Raw genomic sequence first — 21,927 nt, forward strand, 5'->3', positions numbered from 1 at the left:
TATGGCGCGTTGCATTTTTGTCCTCCATTTAAATTTATTGAATTTTCGAACATGAAAATGTCATTCAAAAAGGTTTGTAACACAACTCTGATTTTCTACATGTAGGATGGAAAGAGTTCAAGCCAAACACAAGTGTATTTGATTAGAAGAATTTTATTTTTTTAAGTGTATAACTCGTTTCTTTCTTTTCTTGTTTCTTTCTCGTTTCTTAACCTGCTGGAGTATCTGGAGATATCATTTTTCTTTTTTTTCCCCTAAAGCTTGTTTCATTTTGGACACTCTGCGTTGCTTTATTCCAACAACAATATGCAGTTTGTAGTTTTTCTCTCTTAAACTCGGCAGTAAACCTGAAGAACAGACGGTGTTTAGCTGCCATCTAGTGTTTGAGCAGTCGAAGTGAAGCAGCTTTGATTGCGTCTTTTTCCATCTTACAACACTAAAGATTTGTAATTCCTTTCTTTATCCATTTTGGTTCCCATTGGTTTGGATCTTGGAGGCACACCGGACCGGTTCTGTGGTACATTTCAGTGCCCACAGAAGTTAAATCATTTGCCAAGCCCTTAAGTCTCTGCAAACACACAGACATTTGTTTGAGTTTCCACTGTAGAAAAAGTCAAATGAACGCAGATGCCCTCATCTCACACCTCAAAGCATTTAGTGTGTGTGTTTGTGGATGTGTTTGTATGTGTGTGATACGCCCTGATCTGGCACTATGAAGCGTTCGCCATCTTCTTATTTTATATGTCATAGGAAGTAACAGATTGTACCAGATACATTTTTATATTTTGTGAGAGGTTTTCAGAGCACTTAAACTTGTAAACATCATAGGGGAACAAATTAAAATCAACTGTTTAATGTCAGCTGAAAAAGGCTTATTTGTACTTTAGGAGGGAACTTCACTAAAATGTGATGGTGTCTTTACACATTAGGAGCTCACAGCATCAAGGATTACAGAGTGTGGTTTTCGAGACTGTAAGATAAAAAGAAACAAATCTCCTTATCTCAGTGTGAAACATTAAAACCACAACTAACCACAACAATTCTTTTCTATAAAGATTCACCTGGAATGTAAAGTTCTTGACATTTTAGAGCCAATGACTAAAAAACACTTAAAGTTATCAAATTGTCCTCTAGTGTAATGTAAACCTTCACCAAAACTCAGGTTTCAGCTTAAACAACATTTGTTCTAGACGAGCAGATTTGTGAAGGTGCTGGTTGACCTCTTTCCTGTTGACTTCCACAGATGTGTGAAAATCTTAAACCGATGCTCACCACAGCTCTGAAAGTGACAGTTCATCTTTCTAACCCTGTGTATTTCTGTTAACATGCCAGCAGACTGCTGCTGTAAATACATCACACGTGTATTTATGTATATCCAGTTTATATATTACACTTCTGAGTGAATGTTTTTTCCAGGATGACTCTAATAATAATCTCGGCAAAAATACCAGATATCGTTTATTTCTTAGCATAAAAATCTTAAACTTGAAATGAAATCCACCAGAACACAGTTGTCAGGTTTGGTACAACTGTTTCCCTTTTAGTGCTGTTCACAACACAACTGCCAGAGCATTAGCAGTTAAATGTAGTTTTATCTAAATCTAGTCTCTTTCTTTTTTCTATACTAAAGAATTTAGCATTAAACTGTTTTTATTTGCCCCACAGCTTCATAAAACCACAGAGGAAAAACTCAAAACAGCTTTGGTTGAAAAATTGGCTTTGATAGACACATATTGGTCAAACCCTGACACAAACATGTGGCGTGTTATGGATTATAAAAAAAGAAAAAAAATTCTTGAAAACATGTGACACAACATCCGAAGCATGTTGGTTGTTGTTTCTATAAGTTATTAAGCATGCAACTTGTGTGTATACAATGTAGGATTATAATATATTCTCTACGTGTGTTCAGAGATTATCTGTGTATACTATTACACCCATACACAGCACATCTTTCTCTCTGTCCCTCTGTCCTGTTGTGCCACGAGCTAATGCAGACATCCTGTCCCTCAGAACGACATATTCTTCAGTCCTTTGCATCCATTTGCAGTAAAGTCACTTAAAACCTTTCTATTAAAATATCCGTCTTCTCTTCGTGGTTAAATGTTTCCATCATGTGGGGAAGATGGTGCATGGTGACCGAGGGTGAGAGGAGAGGAGGGCAAGAAAGTGGATGTGAGGCTCCTCAAAGACGACATCTTAAAATCTTTCACCTGAAATAAAAACAACAACTGTCAGAATATGAGGGTGGAGCTTAAAACTCAGTAACACAAATATTCTCAAAGCTTAAACAGACTCATTTCAGTGTGTCTAACATCTCAACAAAAGAAACATTTAAGAGATGTTAAAAACTATGTCACAATATTTTATTTAAGTATGTTAAGATGCTAGATGAGATTAAGGTAAACTTGCAAACAGAAATAAAGTGATGTGCTTTCTGCTATAATATTTAGGGAGAAACAAAAAAAAAACCAAAATAATAGCTAAGAAGCTGACAATCAGTATTTAGATGATCATGGATGATCATGGGTCCCCTGATTTATAATTAAAGACTACTGAAAACAGAGGAAACCATGTTTTGTGTGTTGGCTGATACATATTTATAAAAAAAAAAAAATTGACATCCAATATTCTGTATATGAGACAATTCAAATAACACATGCAAACAAATTATATAATGTCCTGCTCTGTAAACTGATAAAAAAACAATGAAGAAATTCACAAGAAGGGAATTCAGAGATTAAGTGTAGTGAAAATCCCGACCTACCGCTGCTATTCTCCCACTTGTACACTTGCACAATTATCTTTACTTTCCGATGCTATAGCTAAATACTCCGCCCTGAGAGGAAGAAAGTGGCAGAAAGGAGAAACAGGTTAAAAAAGGCAGCAGAGATCATGGAAACAGAACAAGTTGTCAATGCAGGGAGGGAAAATTAAAATGTCTGCTATTTAAAAAACCAGCAGATTGAAACAGATTGAGTCTCGGCCTCTTTAACTGTTGCGGGAGGGAAAAAAACAGGGTGAAAGCAGAAGGTGGGACATCAGGACATTTGGACGGCCCAGCAGGATTTTGAAATGAAGGACCAGAGATGTGTGGGTGATTTAGGTGTTACTCACGCGCTCTCTCTCAGAGCTTCCTCCCCTGCTGCTGAGATCTTTCTGTAGCAGTAAATCATCTCAACCAGCAGCCAGAATTGAAGCCCGATGATGGAGACATACATCATCACCTCAGACAAAATGGATGCTATTCCCCTGGTGACTAAAGAGACAATGAGGGAGATACAATAAAATACATTGGAGCTCCATGCTTGTGGACAGGAAGTTGGGTTTACATTTTTACCACATAGAAGAAAAGAGTTGCGTTCTGCCATCATTTCTTAAAATGAGATGAGTCATAATTCATGAGCTTGTGTCCAGCAGCTGCACTTGACGTCCACAGGTTAAAGGTCAATGCTCACTGTGGCATTGAAAATGCATCCACCAATAGGTCACCTGCCTAGGAAAACCCAGCACTGTAGCTTGGGGGACACCTGAAATGAACCTAGGCCTGTATTTATCAAACTGTAACGGTGAAAATTCAGACTTTGTTAAAAAGAAAAAGAAGCACAGGTAGAAATTATGTTTCTACCCTCAGTCGCAAACTGACTAATAACAATAAATAATAATAATAATGAATAATAACATTTCCTATAATGTCTAAAGACAAGAATTAAATTGGCCTCGGATTGATGTACTTTGTGTTTGGTTATATTTGTAGGAGTTAGTTTCTTGTTTCTTCAATGAGACCAGGATGTTTTCAGAAAACCTGAAAGTGAGCAGCTGTTTCCAAAGACTACTATCTGTTTCTGTACTGTATCATGTGTGGATAACGATTACGACTGCATCTTGGCGGGATAAACCCATTTACACCTTTCAACATGTGGGTGTCAGTCAGATTTAATCTGACTTTAATGCTTCTTGGATTGAGTTACAGCATTTTGTGACTAGATGGCAACATTATCTCCTCCACACAAGATGTATGGAGTTAATGGGGTCAAGGTTTGTGGTGTGAGAAAGCACTAGGCTGAAAGGTAGGAAAAAAAAACTGATGAATGCCTCAACAACGGAAAATCTGAGAACGGTTCATTTCATTTCCTGTCGAGGGCTGAGCAGAGCCGTGCCCATGAATAGGTGTGAGATGCAAACAGGTTCAAACAAAAATCAACACACAGTGTAATGCTAGAAAACTAAAACTGAAACAATTGTTATTACTGTTCTGTGCAAAATCTCTTTCACACTTGTTCAGTGCAACACTCCTCTGCTCTTACGTCGTGGCACCACGTTTATGAAGATGGTCTTGTTGGGGGTGGTTTGATACTCGTAGTTGGGGTAGACGAAGACTCGGTTGAAAATGCAGTGGTAGGTTCCCGTGTCGTTGAAGGTCACGTTGAGGATGTAGATGGAGCCGTCCTGCAGGTCTTTGGTGTGCTTGCTGCCATTCCAATCTAGGCGCTCATAGAAACGTGGGTCAATGATGTCACCCACTTCATCTTCATAGTTGTATAACTGAAAGACAGTAACACAGGGTCTTTGACGAGGAGCCAGACGCAATTTCAGACAGAAACAAGGGTTTAGGGCTTATAAGTCTTGAGAGACCCTAGTGCTGTTTTTGCATGTTGCTGACCTTTGACCTCTGCCACGTCAACATCAAAGTGATTCACAACAAGGTTTCAACCCCTGTCATGTTGTCTCATCTGTTTTATTTATTTACATGCTTCTACAACAGAGAGTTGGTGTTTGCTTTGGATGCTGGTCGGTGTGAAACAAACTGATTGTTCTGTGTTTAGATTATTATATATTCATCCGCCTGAGTGTCACGTTTGCTCTTCCGTTTGTCTGCCGTACGCGAGCAAACATAGAGATGCTCGCCCCATCACCACAGCTGCTGTTTCTCCATATCGGTTTCAACATTTCACTTCCCGCTAAATTAGTGGCTGCAGATTCTAAATGGCGACTAATGGGATGTCCACTGCTGTAGGTGGACTTTCTGCTTTGCCTGATGGGGAATCTTAAGGTAAGTGAAAAAAAGCTTTCCGATTGTCGACACAAAGGGGGGAGGGAAGCTGTCATAAAAAATGCAAGACTCAGCTCCTTCTCATCATAAATGCATTGCAGCCATTTCCCAGAAGGGGGGTCAAACTCCATAGCTATGATGGATGAGCTTGTGGCCTTGTGTAGATGCGATCACTTTATCTGGACACATTATAACTCACAACAACACAGACAGGAATGAAGACATTTACTGTAACGGAACTGCTGATTACAGCTTCCCCAGTTTCACAGAACATCCAACTCATGGGAGTTTTTGCCTTTTCACTTCCACTTTTTCAGGATCCTGCTTCTGAATTAGTGCCTGTGTAGATTCCTTTGTGGGGTCTTTTACAGGAAAAGCAAGGGTAACTTTAGCCTGGTTTTCCAGTTCTTAAGGTCATCCCCCTGTGGTGACCCTGAACTCACGGGATAAGCCGAAAGGACCAAAACAAAAAGTCTTCACTGCAATGTTTCCTTGTGTTTGCATAGAGAACAATCCTAAAGTGTTTCATTTTTACCATACATGCACTATCTTTTAGAAGATTCAAAAGCAGCTTTTGTTGTTTTACTTCTGCCGTGCAGAAGTAAAACAAGTTGGGCCAAGAAGACTTGAGGTGGAGCAAGATGTACTTGACCCACTTACCGATACACAATTGCCACAAAAAATGCCACTTTCTTACGTGTACATTAAACGTGCAACTATTGTCTGGAGATGGTTTACTTAACAAGTCTTAACAGGACTTACATGGGTGAACTCAGTCTCATCCGAAGCCTTGAAGTACCAGTTGACAGAGGCTGTGGCGTCCACTTCGCCCCTCATCTTACAGGAGATGCAGCCCAGTTTGAAGCCTTGGTTGGCCACAGCCTCTGTGTCTGAGTCCACCTCCACGCAAGCTCCAAGACACAGAGACGCTACAGAGTGAAGAGTTAGAACAACACACAGTTAGGAGGCACCTGTTATAACTTTGTCTAACTGCATTGTCATCATCCCCTTTTTCATGTGACCTTGTGAGGTGAAAGGTTAGCACACGGGCAGAGCTCGCATCTTTCCAGTTTCTCAATACTTGCAGGCAAACTTGTTAGCTGACTTTTGAATATTTGCGTGCTTGTTCCCAAGGCTCTTTGCATGCGATGGTTTGGTTTTGTTTTGTTTTTATCGGGCATAGCTTTTTTTTTCTTGCATTTTTTTTTTATTTCCCCTCATCATTTCAGTTGATAGATTGTTGGGAATTATATTAATTTGGATTTGTCTTAAATGGCATTTAGGGCACTTTGATCTGTGAAACTGAGGGGAAATAAAGAGGTTGCAGTGAGCGAATGTGCTAGTTTGCATTCTGTCAGCTGGTATCTGAGCTAAATTCATATATAGAAGCATGAGTCTATATATGCATTTATCATCATGACACATACTTCTCATCGACCGGGAGTTACACACCTGTAACTCCAAATGTTTCTTTCTCACACTGCACCTCGCAGTTTCCATTGAGGCCTCAGCATCGCTCTCAACCAACCTAACTTTGACCTCTGGGAAAGCATTTGTTTCAAATCAAAGGATGGGGGGAGGGAGATGAGGGGGAGGAAAGGAAACATCTGAGAAATCATTAAAAGTTTTTTGAGATTCACAGCAGTGAATACTGCTGAGAAACACAGAAACAGGGATTGGATGGAGGAGGAAGGAAAGAGAAAGTTAGCACAGGCTTCAAAGGTAACAGCCACTACTACACAATCGTGGGGAAATGGGAAATGGGATATGGGAAATGGGAAATGGGAAATGGGAAGGGAGGGGGGGTTAGGGACCTAATGCTGGCTGGTTCACTGCAGAGAGAGAAGAGGGAGACAGGAGTAAAAAGGGGACAGAGGAGAGAAGGTTAAGAACATGCTGTAAGACTTCACAGGCCCAAAACTTTCAACCCAGTTTTCTGTGGGAGATTAACCAGGGCACTTAAACAACCCAGCTGACCTGAGAACAGCTGAACCCTGGCCCAGGGTTTTAGTCAACCTGAGGGAAATTGACCACATTCCCAGAAGATGCATTGAGCTTAAAATACATTACTACGTTACGTTTCCGTTTGATCTCTGCTCTAATTAGCTCTTGTCTCCGTTATAAATGTGACATGATTGTTTATGTTAATTACATGCTGCTGCACCAGCTGTCAGTGCTGCTGCTAATCCTCGGCCGCCAACAGAGGTCGATGAAAGTCATTTATCACATAACACCTTCAGAAAAGCATTCGAAAAAGCAACTAGCAGACATTTCTCATTAAAGACACCACCATATTTTAGGTTAAATAGTAACATAAAATCATATTTTGATGCAGATCTGTTTGGGTTTCTATATTTTCAGCTTCTACTGTGAAAAGACAAAGGGAAGACATGTAAAGAGACACCAGATAGACACAGGAGCAACATACATGCAAAAAAAAAGAAAAGAAAAAGGAATCACAGGAAGGTTTGAGATGGCTGGCACATTGACTGCTCAGAGAAAAGGAGATGAGACCTGAAACACAGACAGAGACACATTACAGCAACAGCAAAGCACATGTTTGACAGACAGCTAGACAAAGATTGAAAGGGAGTCTGAGAAATGTGGAAAACACTTTGGTTGCAGGATACTGATACAACAAAGCAGTAGAGAGATGGACAGTTAGCAGGAAAAGCAACCACACAAGAGTCAGTAATCCTCAGGCAGATTGGTGACACAGCAAGAGGTGAGAAAGTGCACGGTGAGCAAAGATGCATCTGACTGGCCGAGGCTGAGGCAGCAGTTCACAGCAAGTTCACAGCAGGACAGTGAAAAGACGGCGAGGCAGAGAGAGACAAACATGCAAGCGGACACAAAAACAACTGCACATCCAAACTGCAGAGTCAGAGCCACCAAAGTGCTCAGGTAATGATTTTCATTAACAGCAGCAGGCCACATACGCACAGAGCATCGAAAATTCAAATCCATCGCATAGTCCTTGGACTAAAGTTAAGGATTATGCAACGGATATTCCAGAAATTGCAGATAAAGAGTTTTTTTTTTGCCTGACGTGCTCGATGGTTAATCCCTCATATCAGTTGCTATATTCTCCCGATGCCTACAAAGCAAAAATACAGCTTTATAGCTTTGGCTGCACAAAAGACCATCCCCCTTTAGAGGGTAGCCAGCTTAGCATGTCGCCGGGAGCTGGAGGAATATAGAAAGGATCGTGGTTATTTGCAAGAGAGTGAGAAATGAAAATTGGATGAGGGACAGCAAAAGAGATGAGGGAGGACAACATCTGTTTCTATGGCTAGGTTACTACAGACACACACACACACACACTCACTGTGGGCATACATGACCTGGGGAAATGCCAAGCATCCATGACATTTCCCTTGACACACTGCAAGTAAAAGACTTTCCACTGGAACAAGTAGACAATATTTAGTCACACTGCTCTGTGAGCATGGTTTGTCTTTTACTCTACAAACCTGTCAGTGAAGTTATGGTCAACACCTTTATCGCCAAAGTACAAAGCACAGGAATCTCTAGCAGACTTTATGTGGTTGTGTTTTCACCCTGACTTCCTTACAAACACAAATATAATAGAAAGGTGCTGCATGTAGTAAAGAGGAGGTTCTAGTAACTCTCAAGACAAAGTGTAAAGCTTTGTTATATTTGATTCACTTTTCAAAATGTGCTTCCTGTCCCTGCTGTGAGAATCAGATGAACTCAAGATGTTAACAGAAAACAACATCCAAAATCAGGAATGAAAGAGAAAAATAGATCCCACAGTTAATCCCTTTATCAATGGTGTTACACAAGTGCTAGTATCTACACTTTAGATGCACATAATGCCACATAATGCATATTTCAATAATCTGCGGTTTGCTTTCCTGCTGTAAACAATTTCTTCTGTTCTTCCCATTCTGTCATCCCTGGATGAATGCAGTACTGACCATTCAGAGGCAGAACTGACGTATGACGCATCGGCCTTGTACAGCTGGTATGACTAACACATAAAGGCAGCAACATCAGCACTCATTTGAAGCTGTGCTTCTGGCCACCTGGTGAAAGTAAATCTCATATTTCCTTTTTTTTACTCAACTTTTAGTCCCTATCAACTTCTGAGAGCAATAGCTTACAGTTAAGATGCTAAATGCACCAATGTGTTGAGTTAGTTGCAAACATTTATCTAGCTAGATCGTGCATAGTGGGCCATATCTGTTACCTGTCGACCAGAGGACATACTACTAATATAAATGCATACTTTTCTCTATACAGACAACATTTTCCATGTCCAGATTCATAATGTGCATTTGTCCTTGTCTGTCCTTGTGATACACACACACACCCACACACACATGCACACACATACACACTTTCCAGATGCACAATTTGCAGAAGTACTACTTCAGTGAGGTAAGTGTGCAAATCACCTACTGTGCTAAATCATCGTTGCAATAAAAGCACTTATGAGCTGGTTATAACTGATGGTCTCTTCTTATTGGTCCTGGTTGTCTCCAGGATGTCTGCTTCCTCAGTGCATTAGGCCAGCAAAAATCCAGGGTTACACTGATTATCAGTAACGCTCCCGGCTACAAATGCTCGTCCTTCATCTTGTCCTTTAATCCTCCCCTCACTCTCTTGACAGGGCACCCTGGGAATACAGGCCTCTGCCAAACATCTGGATGTACAAGGGCTCATGTCTGTGTGTGTTTGTGTGTGTGTGAGTGTGTGTGTGTGTCTGTTTGCCTGTCATGTGTGTGACACGAGAAGAAAAGGACACATGCGGCCTGCAATTAGGTCGTGGCACAGTATCTCGCTCCAGATTTGTTTCTTAGAATGGATCTCGCAATAAAAGAAGCCTCAAATAGAAAGAAAGTTAAGCTCTCTCACAGCAGCTGCAGATTGAGACACATAACCCACTGTTACTCAAAAATCACATTTTGTTCAGATTGCAGAGCCTCACATATGGATTCCTCGTTTACAATGGCTGCTCCTGGTACAAAGTAATAAATATTGTTCTGGACATCCTATGTACCAACTATTGCGGGTTCTTGTGCAACAGGATTTTACAACCTCTGCTAAGAGTGATGGCTTAATATTGTATCAGAGTGTTACACACAAGCAGCTGGAAAAGTACAATTTCTCTTAAATGTTTTAACGTTTGGGGGAACTTACAAAATAGCCCTTAAGTTTGGACCTGAGCTAAAAATACTGAGGCAAAAAGCAAAAAAAAAAGTATCATTAAAAAGAACAGACCATAAAAAAGTGCATGATTTGAGTTGTTATAATTAGTAAATGTTCAACACCTGCTTCTTAAAATGAATGTATTTTCCCATCCATGCAACAGCAGTGGCTGGAGTTGAGTGAACGTGAATCCACATGGCTCATGAGTGTGGGTCTGCAAACATCTTGGCAGTCATCTGCTTTGACCATACGAGCCATTTGCAGACTAATTGACTCAGTGCAAGCTGAACTACAACTGACTGCGTACACAAAGAGTGTCTCTGCTGCACGCATTACTTATGGATGCCATCCAATGCATTAAGTCTTACGAGCCTCTGGACTGGCTTGACAGCAAAGACACATTAACAGAATTGGGCCTAAGAAGTGGCTTTTCTGTTGTTGTAATTAATAATAAAGTGATAAACAATCCATCATAGTTATTGCATCTTTTTGTCCTGATCTTCAGGACCTTGTCAGGGGTCTTTTGACCATGTATAGTTTCCCTGATGAACCTATAGTTTAGCTTTCATCAGTATCTTGACAGTGAGTTGTTGTGTCTATCCAGATGTTGTATTTATAGCAGAGGCTCAGCAACATTTAAAAAACTCCAATCGAGTGTAAAACCAGTTTAACTCTTTATATACATAATATATAAGTGTGTTTTACTGTAATTTCTCTTCATTTCCCCTCTTATCTGTCTGATTACAGCTGTTGCTCTCTGCAGTTGTCTCCAAACATCCTAAGTGTGTAAAGTAATGGAGCATGGGTGGAGCTGGGAGTCATCTTTAAAGCATTAACATTGAATTATTTAAACTGTTGTAATATGTATGTTTGCTTCCTCTGGAGAATCACTGCAAGGCACAAGCAATGTATTGAATTCAATCTTGGGTTTGTAGCATGTGCAAACATACATTTCAGTGAACTGAAACGAGCAGATGTTGCCATTTTTTTCTTCAGTCTCAATCTATTTTTTTTCTTTATTTTTGTTTTGGGGGGGGGGGGGGCAAACCCAATTTCCGGTTTCGACTGTTTCCAGCTCCAGATGCTCCCTCACTAACTCACCAGCCCTTAACCGAAGCATCCATGGAGGTTGCATAACCTTCTTACTTTTGCCAAGCTGCTTCCCAGCTTTGCATGAACTGACAATTTATTTACAACAACATTACAATTATTAAAAAAAATACATTTTTAACATTATGGTGCTGTGTTGGGATGTGCTTGTATGTGTTGTTGGGTGATGAGGAGTGAGACACAAACAACAGTTTGCTGTATTCAGTAAATCTCCCTTTCAGTGCATCGCTTCCTTTTTTGTGCGCAATGTTAAATCCTACTGCCTAAAGTAAGATTAAATCTAACAACATGGCACCTAAACAAACCTTTTTCCATGTTGGGGTTGTATTTTTTTTGTATTTAAAATTAATTTAAATAAATAAATTAGTAAGATGAATAACATAAATAAACAAACAAAAACAAAACACTTCGTGTTACCGAAGTTGTTGTCTCCGGTCATTAGAATGCATTCCAACTGCATCAGCGAAATCCTGTGAAATATTCTTTGCTTGCAGAGTTTCTTCTCTTTCTTTGTCTCTCTGGAGACTGAAAGCAACTTAAAGGTGATGGATTATGTGACTCGGGCTATTTTCACATCAGTGCGAGGTTTTTTTTGTGGTGTTTCAGCAGTTGGGACATTTCTACAACTTTTTATAGACCAAATATTTATTTTTTTATTTTTTTTCAAGCAAACACGCACAGAGACACACACATGTTGGAGGAACCCAACAGCTGCTGTGGCTGTATGTGTGTGTGTGTGTGTGTGTTTGTGTGTGTGGATGCTTTCCATTTTAATGCACATGGCCTAAATTCAGCGGATCAAACAGAGCATAACAGAGAGGGCAACACCAGACAACAGAGATACCTCAATGATAACACACAGCAGAACAAATGGAAAATTAGATTGTGGCTCTTGGTGCATGCCAAGGTATTGCCATCTTGGCATCACCATGGCAACACAACCACTGCCCACTCACCTTGAAGTGCCAGGAGGGTCAGAGGTAGCAGTAGCAGCAGCAGTAGCTCTTGAACTGTAGACATCCTGACAGGGGAAAGAAGACTGGTGGTGGTTCTCAATGGCATCAAGACTCACCACACATGCACACACACAAACACAAACACACACACACACTCACATTCACTTCAGAATGGGAGACACACAGGGAGATCAGACCAAGGTACAGTAGTTATTCCAGCTTGGGGATGAGCGCTGAGACACCAAAGATTAAAAGTTGAGGAGGTGAGAAGAGGCAACTGATGCTGCTGGGACCTCTGGGTGTGGTCTGCCTGGGTGTCGTCTCCTGCTTGTCCCTTTTTAATTCAGATGATACAACAACTGGAAGAAGGGGTGGGTGTGTCCTCTTACTGCTCTGGGCTTCTTAAGCAACAGCAGTGTGGAAGCTCCGTCGCCTTGTTTCTTCACCTCCCAGGATCCAAACCAACTTATTTAGCTGGAGTGTCTGTCCAGCTTTGACAATTTGTGAGTGTATAGAATTACCGGAGGGAGGACTCACTCAGAGTTTCAGGTTTCAGCCTCTTGTCCCTCCATAAAAGGCCTTTGTTCAACTATTTATACTCTGTTCTGTGAGACTGTGTGCACCAAATAATGGCAGTAGTCTGACTCTCAGACCAGTCAATAAATGGCACTGTTAGTGATTACTAATAAAAGCTAGTGGAAGACTAAAATCTTAGGCTGATTTGGAAGGATGCCAAGGAGTCAGAGGGGATTTGTGCTGTAAATGGAAGACGGAAGTGTAGGGGACTGAACTGTGCAATGGAGCTAAAGCAACCATGCAGTTCAAAAGTCTGTTAAAATTTCAAAAGGTTGCACGCGTGAATACGTCCAACATTTAGCTTCACTTGCTGACTTTTCCTGCACATGTGACCTGAGCATAAAAAGGAGGGTCTGTGCCTGATAGAGCCACCGTGTGATAGAAATGGAAAATGGAAACAGTGTGAAGTTTCCTGTCATTTGTTTCCAACTCTTTGGCTTTGGAAGAAATTACAATTATCACCTTGCATTTGTTATTGCCTCATTGCTTTCTCTCTACAGTCTAAACCCAGATTAAAACGTGCATATCTTTTTACATGAAGTTCTATCCAGTGATATGGGACAGAATCCAGATGCCTCCTAATTATTCCAGTAAAATCACTCCCATGTCTGTACGCATCAGTTAAGCCTTATGGATTGTTTGGCTGCTGTCTGCTCTTCCCACTTATAGGCTTGACTGTAACAGCACAGGTGGCTCTGCTGCTCAGATCGGTCACCAGTACATGAAATCAGTCTGAAAGACATGCACTGAATAACTGAGGGGTTATTCACCTTCTGCGCATCTTTAGAGGTTTAATAAAGAGCGCTGCTCTTCTTTGCTTTCTAGCAGCGTGGTTATTAATGAATGATAAAACAAAGAAACTACAATCAACTAACAGTGAAAGATAAATTTGCACATTTTCTAATCCATAAAATCCACTTTGTCCTTCTTTTTAAATTCTCACAAACACACCGGAGCCGAGCGCCGCGTCTCTGTGCATGCGTCCTTTAACCTGTCACCTCTTCTATCAAAGTAAATCCTGCACCTTCTCCCTACCCGTGTCCTTCACTCGCCCTATTGATTGGTCGGTGGTGGACAGCTCCCATCCAGCGGTCCGTTAGGCAGTCCGAGGGCGGAAGTCTCTTTGCGCTCACATAGGATCCATCAGAGAGATTTTAGGGTCAGAGTGCGACACAGAAAAAAAAAAACAGAGACAAAAGTCCCTTCTTCTTTTATCGCCTTCAAGAAGAGATGCGCGGTCGGAAAATTCGTTTGGAGACCCGCATATTCCTCCCAGAGATGCCGACCGACGCGTCAAAATTGAGAAAATCGAGGGACGGAGACAGACACACACAAATCAGAAACCTCCAGATATTACATGGTGTGTCAGTGGAAGGATGCCACGATAATCAGTCTTTGGGATGGGTAAAAGCTTTGGGGGGGAGAAGGAGGAGGAGGGGGAGGATGAGGGGGAGGAGAAGGGAGGGTGTGATGCATTGCAGCAGAGGGATGGAGAAAGAAAGAAGAAGAGGAGGAGGGAGAGGTATAAAGCCATTGTTATGGCAACGGGGATTTGATGTGATGGTTTCAATTCTTGCAGAAACCCGCACGTGTTTACAAAGGGAATATTCAGGCCTTCCATTGGAAATAATCTGAGAAATTTAAAGCATCTTAGAAGAATATTGCATTAATTATTAAGTACGACTCTCACAAAAATTCTCCATAACACATTAAATCAAATGACTTATTTGCAACACTGTCTGAAGTTGTTAAAAACACTTATGAGATTCATAGATTAGACACACACACACACACACACACACACACAAGAAAAACACAAGGCAAGGCTAACCTACTAACAAGAACTGGACGTGTCAACGTGTAGCTTTGTGATGCGCAGAGCAGCACATAAACAATTAGGTTTTGAACAAGACAGTGATGCTAAGCAAGAGTGATGTTCTGGAGTGACTGAGTCAGAGAAGCAGACCTGCAGACCACAATCCAATTGAGAATTTGTGGCTGGACTTGAAAGGGACTCGTAATCAGTGTGCAACCTGACAGAGCTCGAGCTTTGCAAAGAGGAATGAGGAAAAATCTCAGATGTTGAAAGCTGATTAAGACCTGTCCACTTATCCACTTTCTAAGTACCGACCTGAAGGGGGATGAATAAGGATGCAACCACGTATTTTCTGTTTTGTATGTCAAATTACTGTAATTTAAACCCGTCTGCAGAGATCTGATTTCACTTTGAAGAGTTTGGCGAAATTAAATCCACCACAATTCAATGTTTGTAAAAAAAAAAAAAAGAAAAGGTGAAAGAAGTAAAAAGGTGGTTAACACTTTTTATCGGCACTGTACATTTACAGTGCTTTGTAGTAACCAAACATCTTTATTCTTGTCTCTGCTTAGTTTCTAGTAGCCACGACACAACAGTGCCACCATGAGGCCAAACAGAAAAACACATCCTGCTACTACAGCCAGTTGCCAGTATATTCGGTACATGGAAATACTAATACACAGGTGGTAAATATCCAAGTGCTTTTACTCGAGTACACTAAATCACAGTTGTGCAATACTCACTGCAGTATTTTTATTTACTTCAATGCAATCCATTGCATTTTTTGAAAGCTTCACTTACTAATTCATTTTGTGGTTGAAGATCCTTAAATCATAATTTTTTATTATGGATTAACCACCTGTCAGTGTATAAATCTGCTCTAATTTTACCAGCTGTGCTGTTTTTGTTCCACACCAAGTTACTAGGTACGTTATGCCTTTCTTTGTCGGAATTTCCATGTTTGAAGTACCTTTGAGCTTCTCCTTGAGTAAAGAATTTTAAGTACTTCTACTTGTACTGGAGTAAATTTTAAGCAAACAGTTGAACTTTTACTTGTGCCTTGAGTAAATGTACTTGTTGATCAGAACCTGTGCTTTAAACGTGACCTTTAACCCATTTTCAAAAAAATAAAACACAAAAAATTGTCTGTTCTTTAAAAGTGAGGCCAAGTTCAGCCCACATGCTGAAAAGATTTTAGACCTTAGTGAACGTCTCATTCGTTCCTTTAACAAACGCTAACGGGTTCTTCGTGTTTCCTTGTGGTTTTCATTTGTTTGGCAAATGAATGTTTGGCAGATCATAAAGGGACCACACAGTTGGTGTTATATTCCACAGGGCTGCACGAAAAGTTTCTGATTTAGTCATATCAGCCAGGTTTGGGTTTCAGCTCGTTTGGCAGATTTTAAGCCACTTATCATGTCGTTACTGTTCCCAGACTTAGCCATGAGACAAGCACTCAAACACTAATCACTTCACTCACTGCCTGTGTGTGTGTGTGTGTTGTTGTCTTATTTTGTGCATTTCATTATTCCAGTATGAGGATTATTATGCAGATCACATGCCTGTTCTGCTAACTAGTGTTTGTGTGTGTGTGTGTGTGCTTGTTTGACCTTCCCTTTTCTAAATCCTCCAACATTTTTTTGATTTTTTTAAAAATATGAGGATTAACTTCAGTCACAGTAACAACACCAGTGGGGATGACTATTGCTAAGACATAACTGAGGATACATTTTTTTAATCCTCCACAAACAACAAGAAACAAATGAGTAGAATGCAATCAAAGTTGATTTTATTTAGTACACATCATGCACTGTAAAATCTAATTAGGTAACCTTTAAAAAAAAACAAGTAAACTGGAATAGAACCTGTACATACAAATGCTTTTTATGTGTAGTGGCCTTACAATTTACTTTACACAACAGTGACAGCGCACATTGCGTCGCTTAGGTTTTAATTTTCCAGTGCTCAGACCATATAGGAAACCGTTCTGACTAAACATGAAACATATATTTTATTTGCAGTAAAAATTCATTACATTTAATCCTCACTTGGTCCTTACAAAATACCAGCAGATGGTGCTTGAAAAAGTAGAAAAGGATCAGGGGTCAACTGCACAAGGCAGATGAACATCACCACTGGGCTTTGACCCTGTTAATACTTACCTACCTAAGTTTTCCTGGCAGAATCACCGTTACACCCCCAGGTTTAGACACGTCATTGACATTTGGTGTGACTGTTTATGATTGTTTTGCATTAGCCCCACTCAAAAACCACAAGTAAATGAGTTTGTTCACCCTGCAATAAACAAAGTTGATGAAAAATAGTAAGTTAGGACATCTATTGGACTGAAGTGTGTGTCTTTGCTCTCAGTTTCACCATGTGATTGCTTGTTGTCAAAGGTTTTTTTTTAATGACATGTGGTCAGATTTCTTCATGTCACGGGACAGTATGTAGTCACAGGGAATAACTAATTTACACTACAGAAAGAAGGTGTCAGTTATACTTTTCCTTATTTTAATTTAAAGGAACACAGGAAGGAATTCACTGTAAAGCAATGGTTTCTGGATAATCACAAGAGTTGTTTCTCATAAAGAGGATCGGTATCAACATAAGAATGTAGCCTACATATTGAACCAAAGAACAATAAGAACGATGATAAAGTCTGTTTTTAAATCTCCACACGTGCATGTAGATTATAGCTCGTTAGTTGTGTCAGATGTAATTTATTTCTGGGTACATGGTGACAGGTGTGAGATCTGCGTTTAAATCTTCTCAATAGGATTCAGAGATTCTTCAAGTGTTTTCTACAATATATATAAACATTGTAATATTCAGTAATACAGTGTGCATCTATGCAACATTATTCACAATGACAGTAATCAACAGTAAGTTAATATATGAATTGTAGCAAAACTCGTAACTGGTTAGTTCTTCTTCTCCAATTTCTAGCAGGTCTGAAAATTTTTCCATTAAATATTTGCATTAAGATATTAATTGAGATGGTTCCTTGGAAGTATGGGTACTATCTTGCATATATTCTGGTTGCTTTAGTCAGAGGGAGCCCATGCTTTAAAATCAAGGATATCCCTGATGTTGTTTGTGCCTTTAAAGTGTTCAATGCCAAAAGTCTATCTTGATAATGGATGATCATGATTTGTCCCTCTTCCAGAGGCTATGACAGTCAGGTTGCAGAACATTACTTAAATTCTTCAGGGTTTTTTACCTGCCCAGATCTACTGTAAGCCAACACTACCACACCACTGTAATATGGCTTTAAAACGATCTAAGAGAGCTGCTAGGCCACCATTCCAGCAAGGACTGAACAAGGTCAGTGTTTGATCAACAGGCGGGCAGTGAGGAGCCCCAGCAGGAAAGTGATGGGCACTAAGAGGAGAGCAATGTACAGGAGCCACGGCTCTGGGAATACCACAACCAGTCCTAGGAGGAAATCAAGCATGGACACAGTATTGGATTGATTGCAGTCATTTCTTTTATAAATGTTAATTTAAATTAAAGGTAAAGTTCACCAATTTTACAAATAAAGACAAAAAAGGTGATGATTCTTGCTACATTACTGAGAAATTATGCATTGCAAGAAATCACTAGCTGTACAAATGACCTCAAAAACATGTTTCTGAGACAATGTGAGCAGCAGAGTGAAGTTGTTTAGGGGACACTCACCAGAGACAGCAGTTAAGCATGTTGTTGAAACATTATTTTCAGCATCCCAATCTTTTCCAGTCACTAAGAGAGAAACAATTATATGAAACAAATCTTCACACTATTATTCGCTGATAGTGTGAGTGTTTGAAGCTTTTCCACTTAAGTCCCACATACAGTGGGGCGACACATTGAGCTGAATTAAAGATTCTATATTAGGACCAGAATCAATTCTTACTCATGGGACTATGCATATTTGTTCCATTAAAACACATACCACAATGTTTATCTGACATTAAATTGAATCCTTAGCGGCTAATTAAAACAAGTTAAATTTGGGGGGTTTCCAAGTTTAAGTTATATAAGTTATACACTTCCTCTTTCCCAAAGCAGGTCTCCTTCAATGAGCTACAGTGAAGGAACTAGTAACACAAAGAACAAATTTCAAATGAAAATGGTATAAATTTAGTGTGAAACTTCCTCTTTGTTTTCTCAGACAATGTTTCCACTGAATACTGCAGTAAAGGAGGCAAATATAAACACATGAGACACCTCATGAAACCAGACCTGTGAACTTTTTAAAAAAGTTTATACAAGACTTTGGGCTGTATCCCGCTCGGTGCAGAAGATACGTGATGTGATGTATATGCTTAAAAAATCACAGGGGAAATTCTTACCAGGTGGATTGTAGTAAAAGATGCTTTTTGCTACCAGGTCTTCACTGTGGTGGAGCTGACACTCATATTTTCCACCGCCCATCAGTGAAATAGTCTCAGAGAGTGTGGTGTACGGCAGATCTGGATCTTCTTGAGAGAAAACAACGGTTTGCAGCTTGCATCCGTTGTGAAAAATGGCCAAAACAAATCCAGGGTCCTGACGAGACACGTTTACTTTGCACTGGAGATGAGAGGCGTTGTGATTGGTGAGATTAAAGATTAGGTTCTCTGAAAAAAGATGTGGATAGACACATAGGTATGTAGACAGCACTTTAAAACAAACATTTGTGTTTCAGATATTGTTTAGAGTTTTTGGAAGTTCTTTCCTAACTTCTAATGTCACATAATGATTCACATCATCTAATCCCTTGTAACTGTCGTGGCTATAATTAAGGGTTTATACACACAGTTTAAGTGTCCATGAGAAACCTGGATTTTGGTAGAGATACACTGAGGACAGGAAACATTTGTTTATTTCATTTTTAGAAACTGGAAAAATGCTTTAGAAGTTTTGCCTTAAAATTGTTTTGCATCAGAATTCTTCTTTTGGCCTATAGTGCAAGAGTTGTTTTAACGTGAATCTTTTAGTATAATTAATGCACTCAGACTTTTGGTAATGTTTGTTCTTTTGCATATCACAATTGAAAAACACAGAAGGGGATGGGGTTTTTTTTCTCGAGAATTATTCAGAAGTTCTATGACATTTTCCACAATGAGATCATAATGCTGAAACAGCTGCAAAAAAACGAAGCGAACCAGAATAATAAAACCTTGTATTTACCGTAGACCGTTAATAAAGTATCATTTCCTTTCCTCCTGAAACTTTGCTCCCTCTCTGTAGTTATGGAGAGTTTGCACTGGTACTTCCCGCTATCAGCCCACTGGACATTTTTGAGAAGTATGGACTTGTTTGAAGAGTTCAGGCTTTTTTCGAGAAGGTCAATACGTCCCTTATATTCCTCAGAGGGGTTCCACAGTCTGCGAGTGTCAGCATGTGTCATGTAGATCCAGTACAGAACTGGTGGGGTAACCATTCTCTCATCATCAGTGAGCCTGAGCTCACAGGGCATGACTACATCACGACCCAGAACAGAAGTGACCACGGGAGGCTGGTGTACTGTGACCAGACAGCGAGAACCTGACAAGAGCCATAATAATAAAACAAGAAAAACAAAATCAGCAGGATGTTGGTTAACTGTGGTAATTTCCTGTTAAAAGTTGTCCGAGCAATATACTGTATCACTTAAATACTCAGCCTCCTTCGTAAGGTTCTGTTCAAATTTTATTAAGGAAATGTATCTACAGGCAGCTGTTGATAGAGTCAAAATAACAGCAAAAAGTCTGTACCTTCTAATTTACAATATGTTTTGTATTTGTACGTTTGAACAAGTCATCTTCAGGTTAATAATGCAAAAACATTTGAAAATATGCCCATGTAATAGTTTTTACATAGCAATTGAATAACAGCGGAAACATCAGTTGGTATAATGCAATAAAATTACTGTTGTATTAGACTGCTTTTTTGTGGTTTTGGCTCGTGCAGACTCCCAACTGAGCGCAGCCGTTACAGTCACTACAGTACAAAGAAAATAGTCGAGAAAGGTTGAAATTCCTGTTAGAAAGTGGGTCAAGACCCGAGAGCATGAACACTGAGCTTGTGAGACTGGATTTCAGAAATCAATCAGAACTACTTAAAATGTATCTAGACCCCAGAGAGTATACTGTAAATTTTATTGTGTTTTGTCATTAAAAACTCAAATGCAGAACAAAAACAAAAGTCTTTATTAATCTTACCTGAGAGCAAAACACAGAGAACCATCCATGACATCCATACCCATTTTATCAGAATCAGTCTCTGAGGCAATTCAGGCAAAACGATTCTTAACATGACTCTTACGAAAAGAACCAAACAACAATGTGACTGTCTCTCAAATCAGATGCATTATGTAGACTACACGAAGGGCACCACCAAAGTGAAACTACTTCTGGTTTCCTTTCTCTTATTACTGCTTTTAGGGGAATAGAGAGCATGTTTTAAACTTTGTTTTTGGTCCTTTTGCCTAATCCTGTGAGTTCAGGGTCACTGCAGGCATAGAATATATTATAAATAAATTCTCACAAATCTCAGTAGGGACTTTTAAACCACATTTTCAGAATGTGGTTATTTTGACTTTATATCTAAAGGTGAACAGCATCTTTTAAACATGTATTATATAAAAAACAATTTTTCAACTGCTGGACATTAAATATCTATTTCAACTGCATAGCAATCTTCCTTAGCAGGTCAAATTTGTTAAAATTTTTTTATTGTGAAGATTTCCTTTGTTTCATTTGCTGTTTTAACATCAAGTTTAGGGTTCGAGCTGAACTAAAATAATTGCTCCCTTTCTGGCTTTAATGTTTTCTATGATGCAATGTTCACTTTTGCTTGTTTTCCATCAGACAACATGAAGGACGATAACTAAACTATGACTAGATCCTTCTATTCCTGAGAGAAAATTGTTTTTTTTACATCTATGTTTCACAAAGGAAACATACAATTCTACTGAAATCGTATATCTTTGATATATACGAAGTGTGCGTGAGCTGAGCTGGAGTGGTAACCACTGTGGCGTGTGTTCTTTTGAAAAAAGAAAAACAATTTTTAGGCAGACTATTCAAAGGTGTGAAGACCCCCGCCTCTCAGCAGCATGCTATACTTGTCTGCACACCCACTTCTGTTGTAAAGGTCTTTGAAAAATTGTTTAGAGTTCTTGATTCTAAATTACTTTATCCCAATCTATTCTATTTGCCATTTATGGTATTACTTATAAAATATAATGGCTTCACTCACCCATTCTTAACTTATAAACGGCATATGCACAA

The 21,927-nt window shown here is 39.7% G+C and overlaps 2 protein-coding genes across 2 annotated transcripts; both read right to left on the bottom strand.

Moving 5' to 3' along the window:
* Positions 1–181: 181 nt before the first annotated feature.
* On the bottom strand, positions 182–14,294 carry scn1ba (sodium channel, voltage-gated, type I, beta a). Its single transcript, XM_067508979.1, has 6 exons — positions 12,295–14,294; positions 5,816–5,982; positions 4,308–4,545; positions 3,118–3,259; positions 2,768–2,839; positions 182–2,213 (listed from the first exon to the last, which is right to left on the bottom strand). The coding sequence occupies exons 1-5, from the start codon at positions 12,398–12,400 to the stop codon at positions 2,773–2,775; spliced, it is 720 nt and encodes a 239-aa protein (XP_067365080.1). The 5' UTR covers positions 12,401–14,294; the 3' UTR covers positions 182–2,213; positions 2,768–2,772.
* Positions 14,295–17,393: 3,099 nt separating this feature from the next.
* Positions 17,394–21,027, bottom strand: LOC137130970 (uncharacterized). The gene is made up of 5 exons (XM_067511712.1): positions 20,857–21,027; positions 19,844–20,200; positions 19,024–19,290; positions 18,368–18,430; positions 17,394–18,124 (listed from the first exon to the last, which is right to left on the bottom strand). The coding sequence occupies exons 1-5, from the start codon at positions 20,948–20,950 to the stop codon at positions 18,015–18,017; spliced, it is 891 nt and encodes a 296-aa protein (XP_067367813.1). The 5' UTR covers positions 20,951–21,027; the 3' UTR covers positions 17,394–18,014.
* Positions 21,028–21,927: the final 900 nt, after the last annotated feature.

The sequence above is a fragment of the Channa argus genome, chromosome 7 (genome assembly GCF_033026475.1).
Source record: "Channa argus isolate prfri chromosome 7, Channa argus male v1.0, whole genome shotgun sequence".
In the NCBI taxonomy this organism is placed as follows: domain Eukaryota; kingdom Metazoa; phylum Chordata; class Actinopteri; order Anabantiformes; family Channidae; genus Channa; species Channa argus.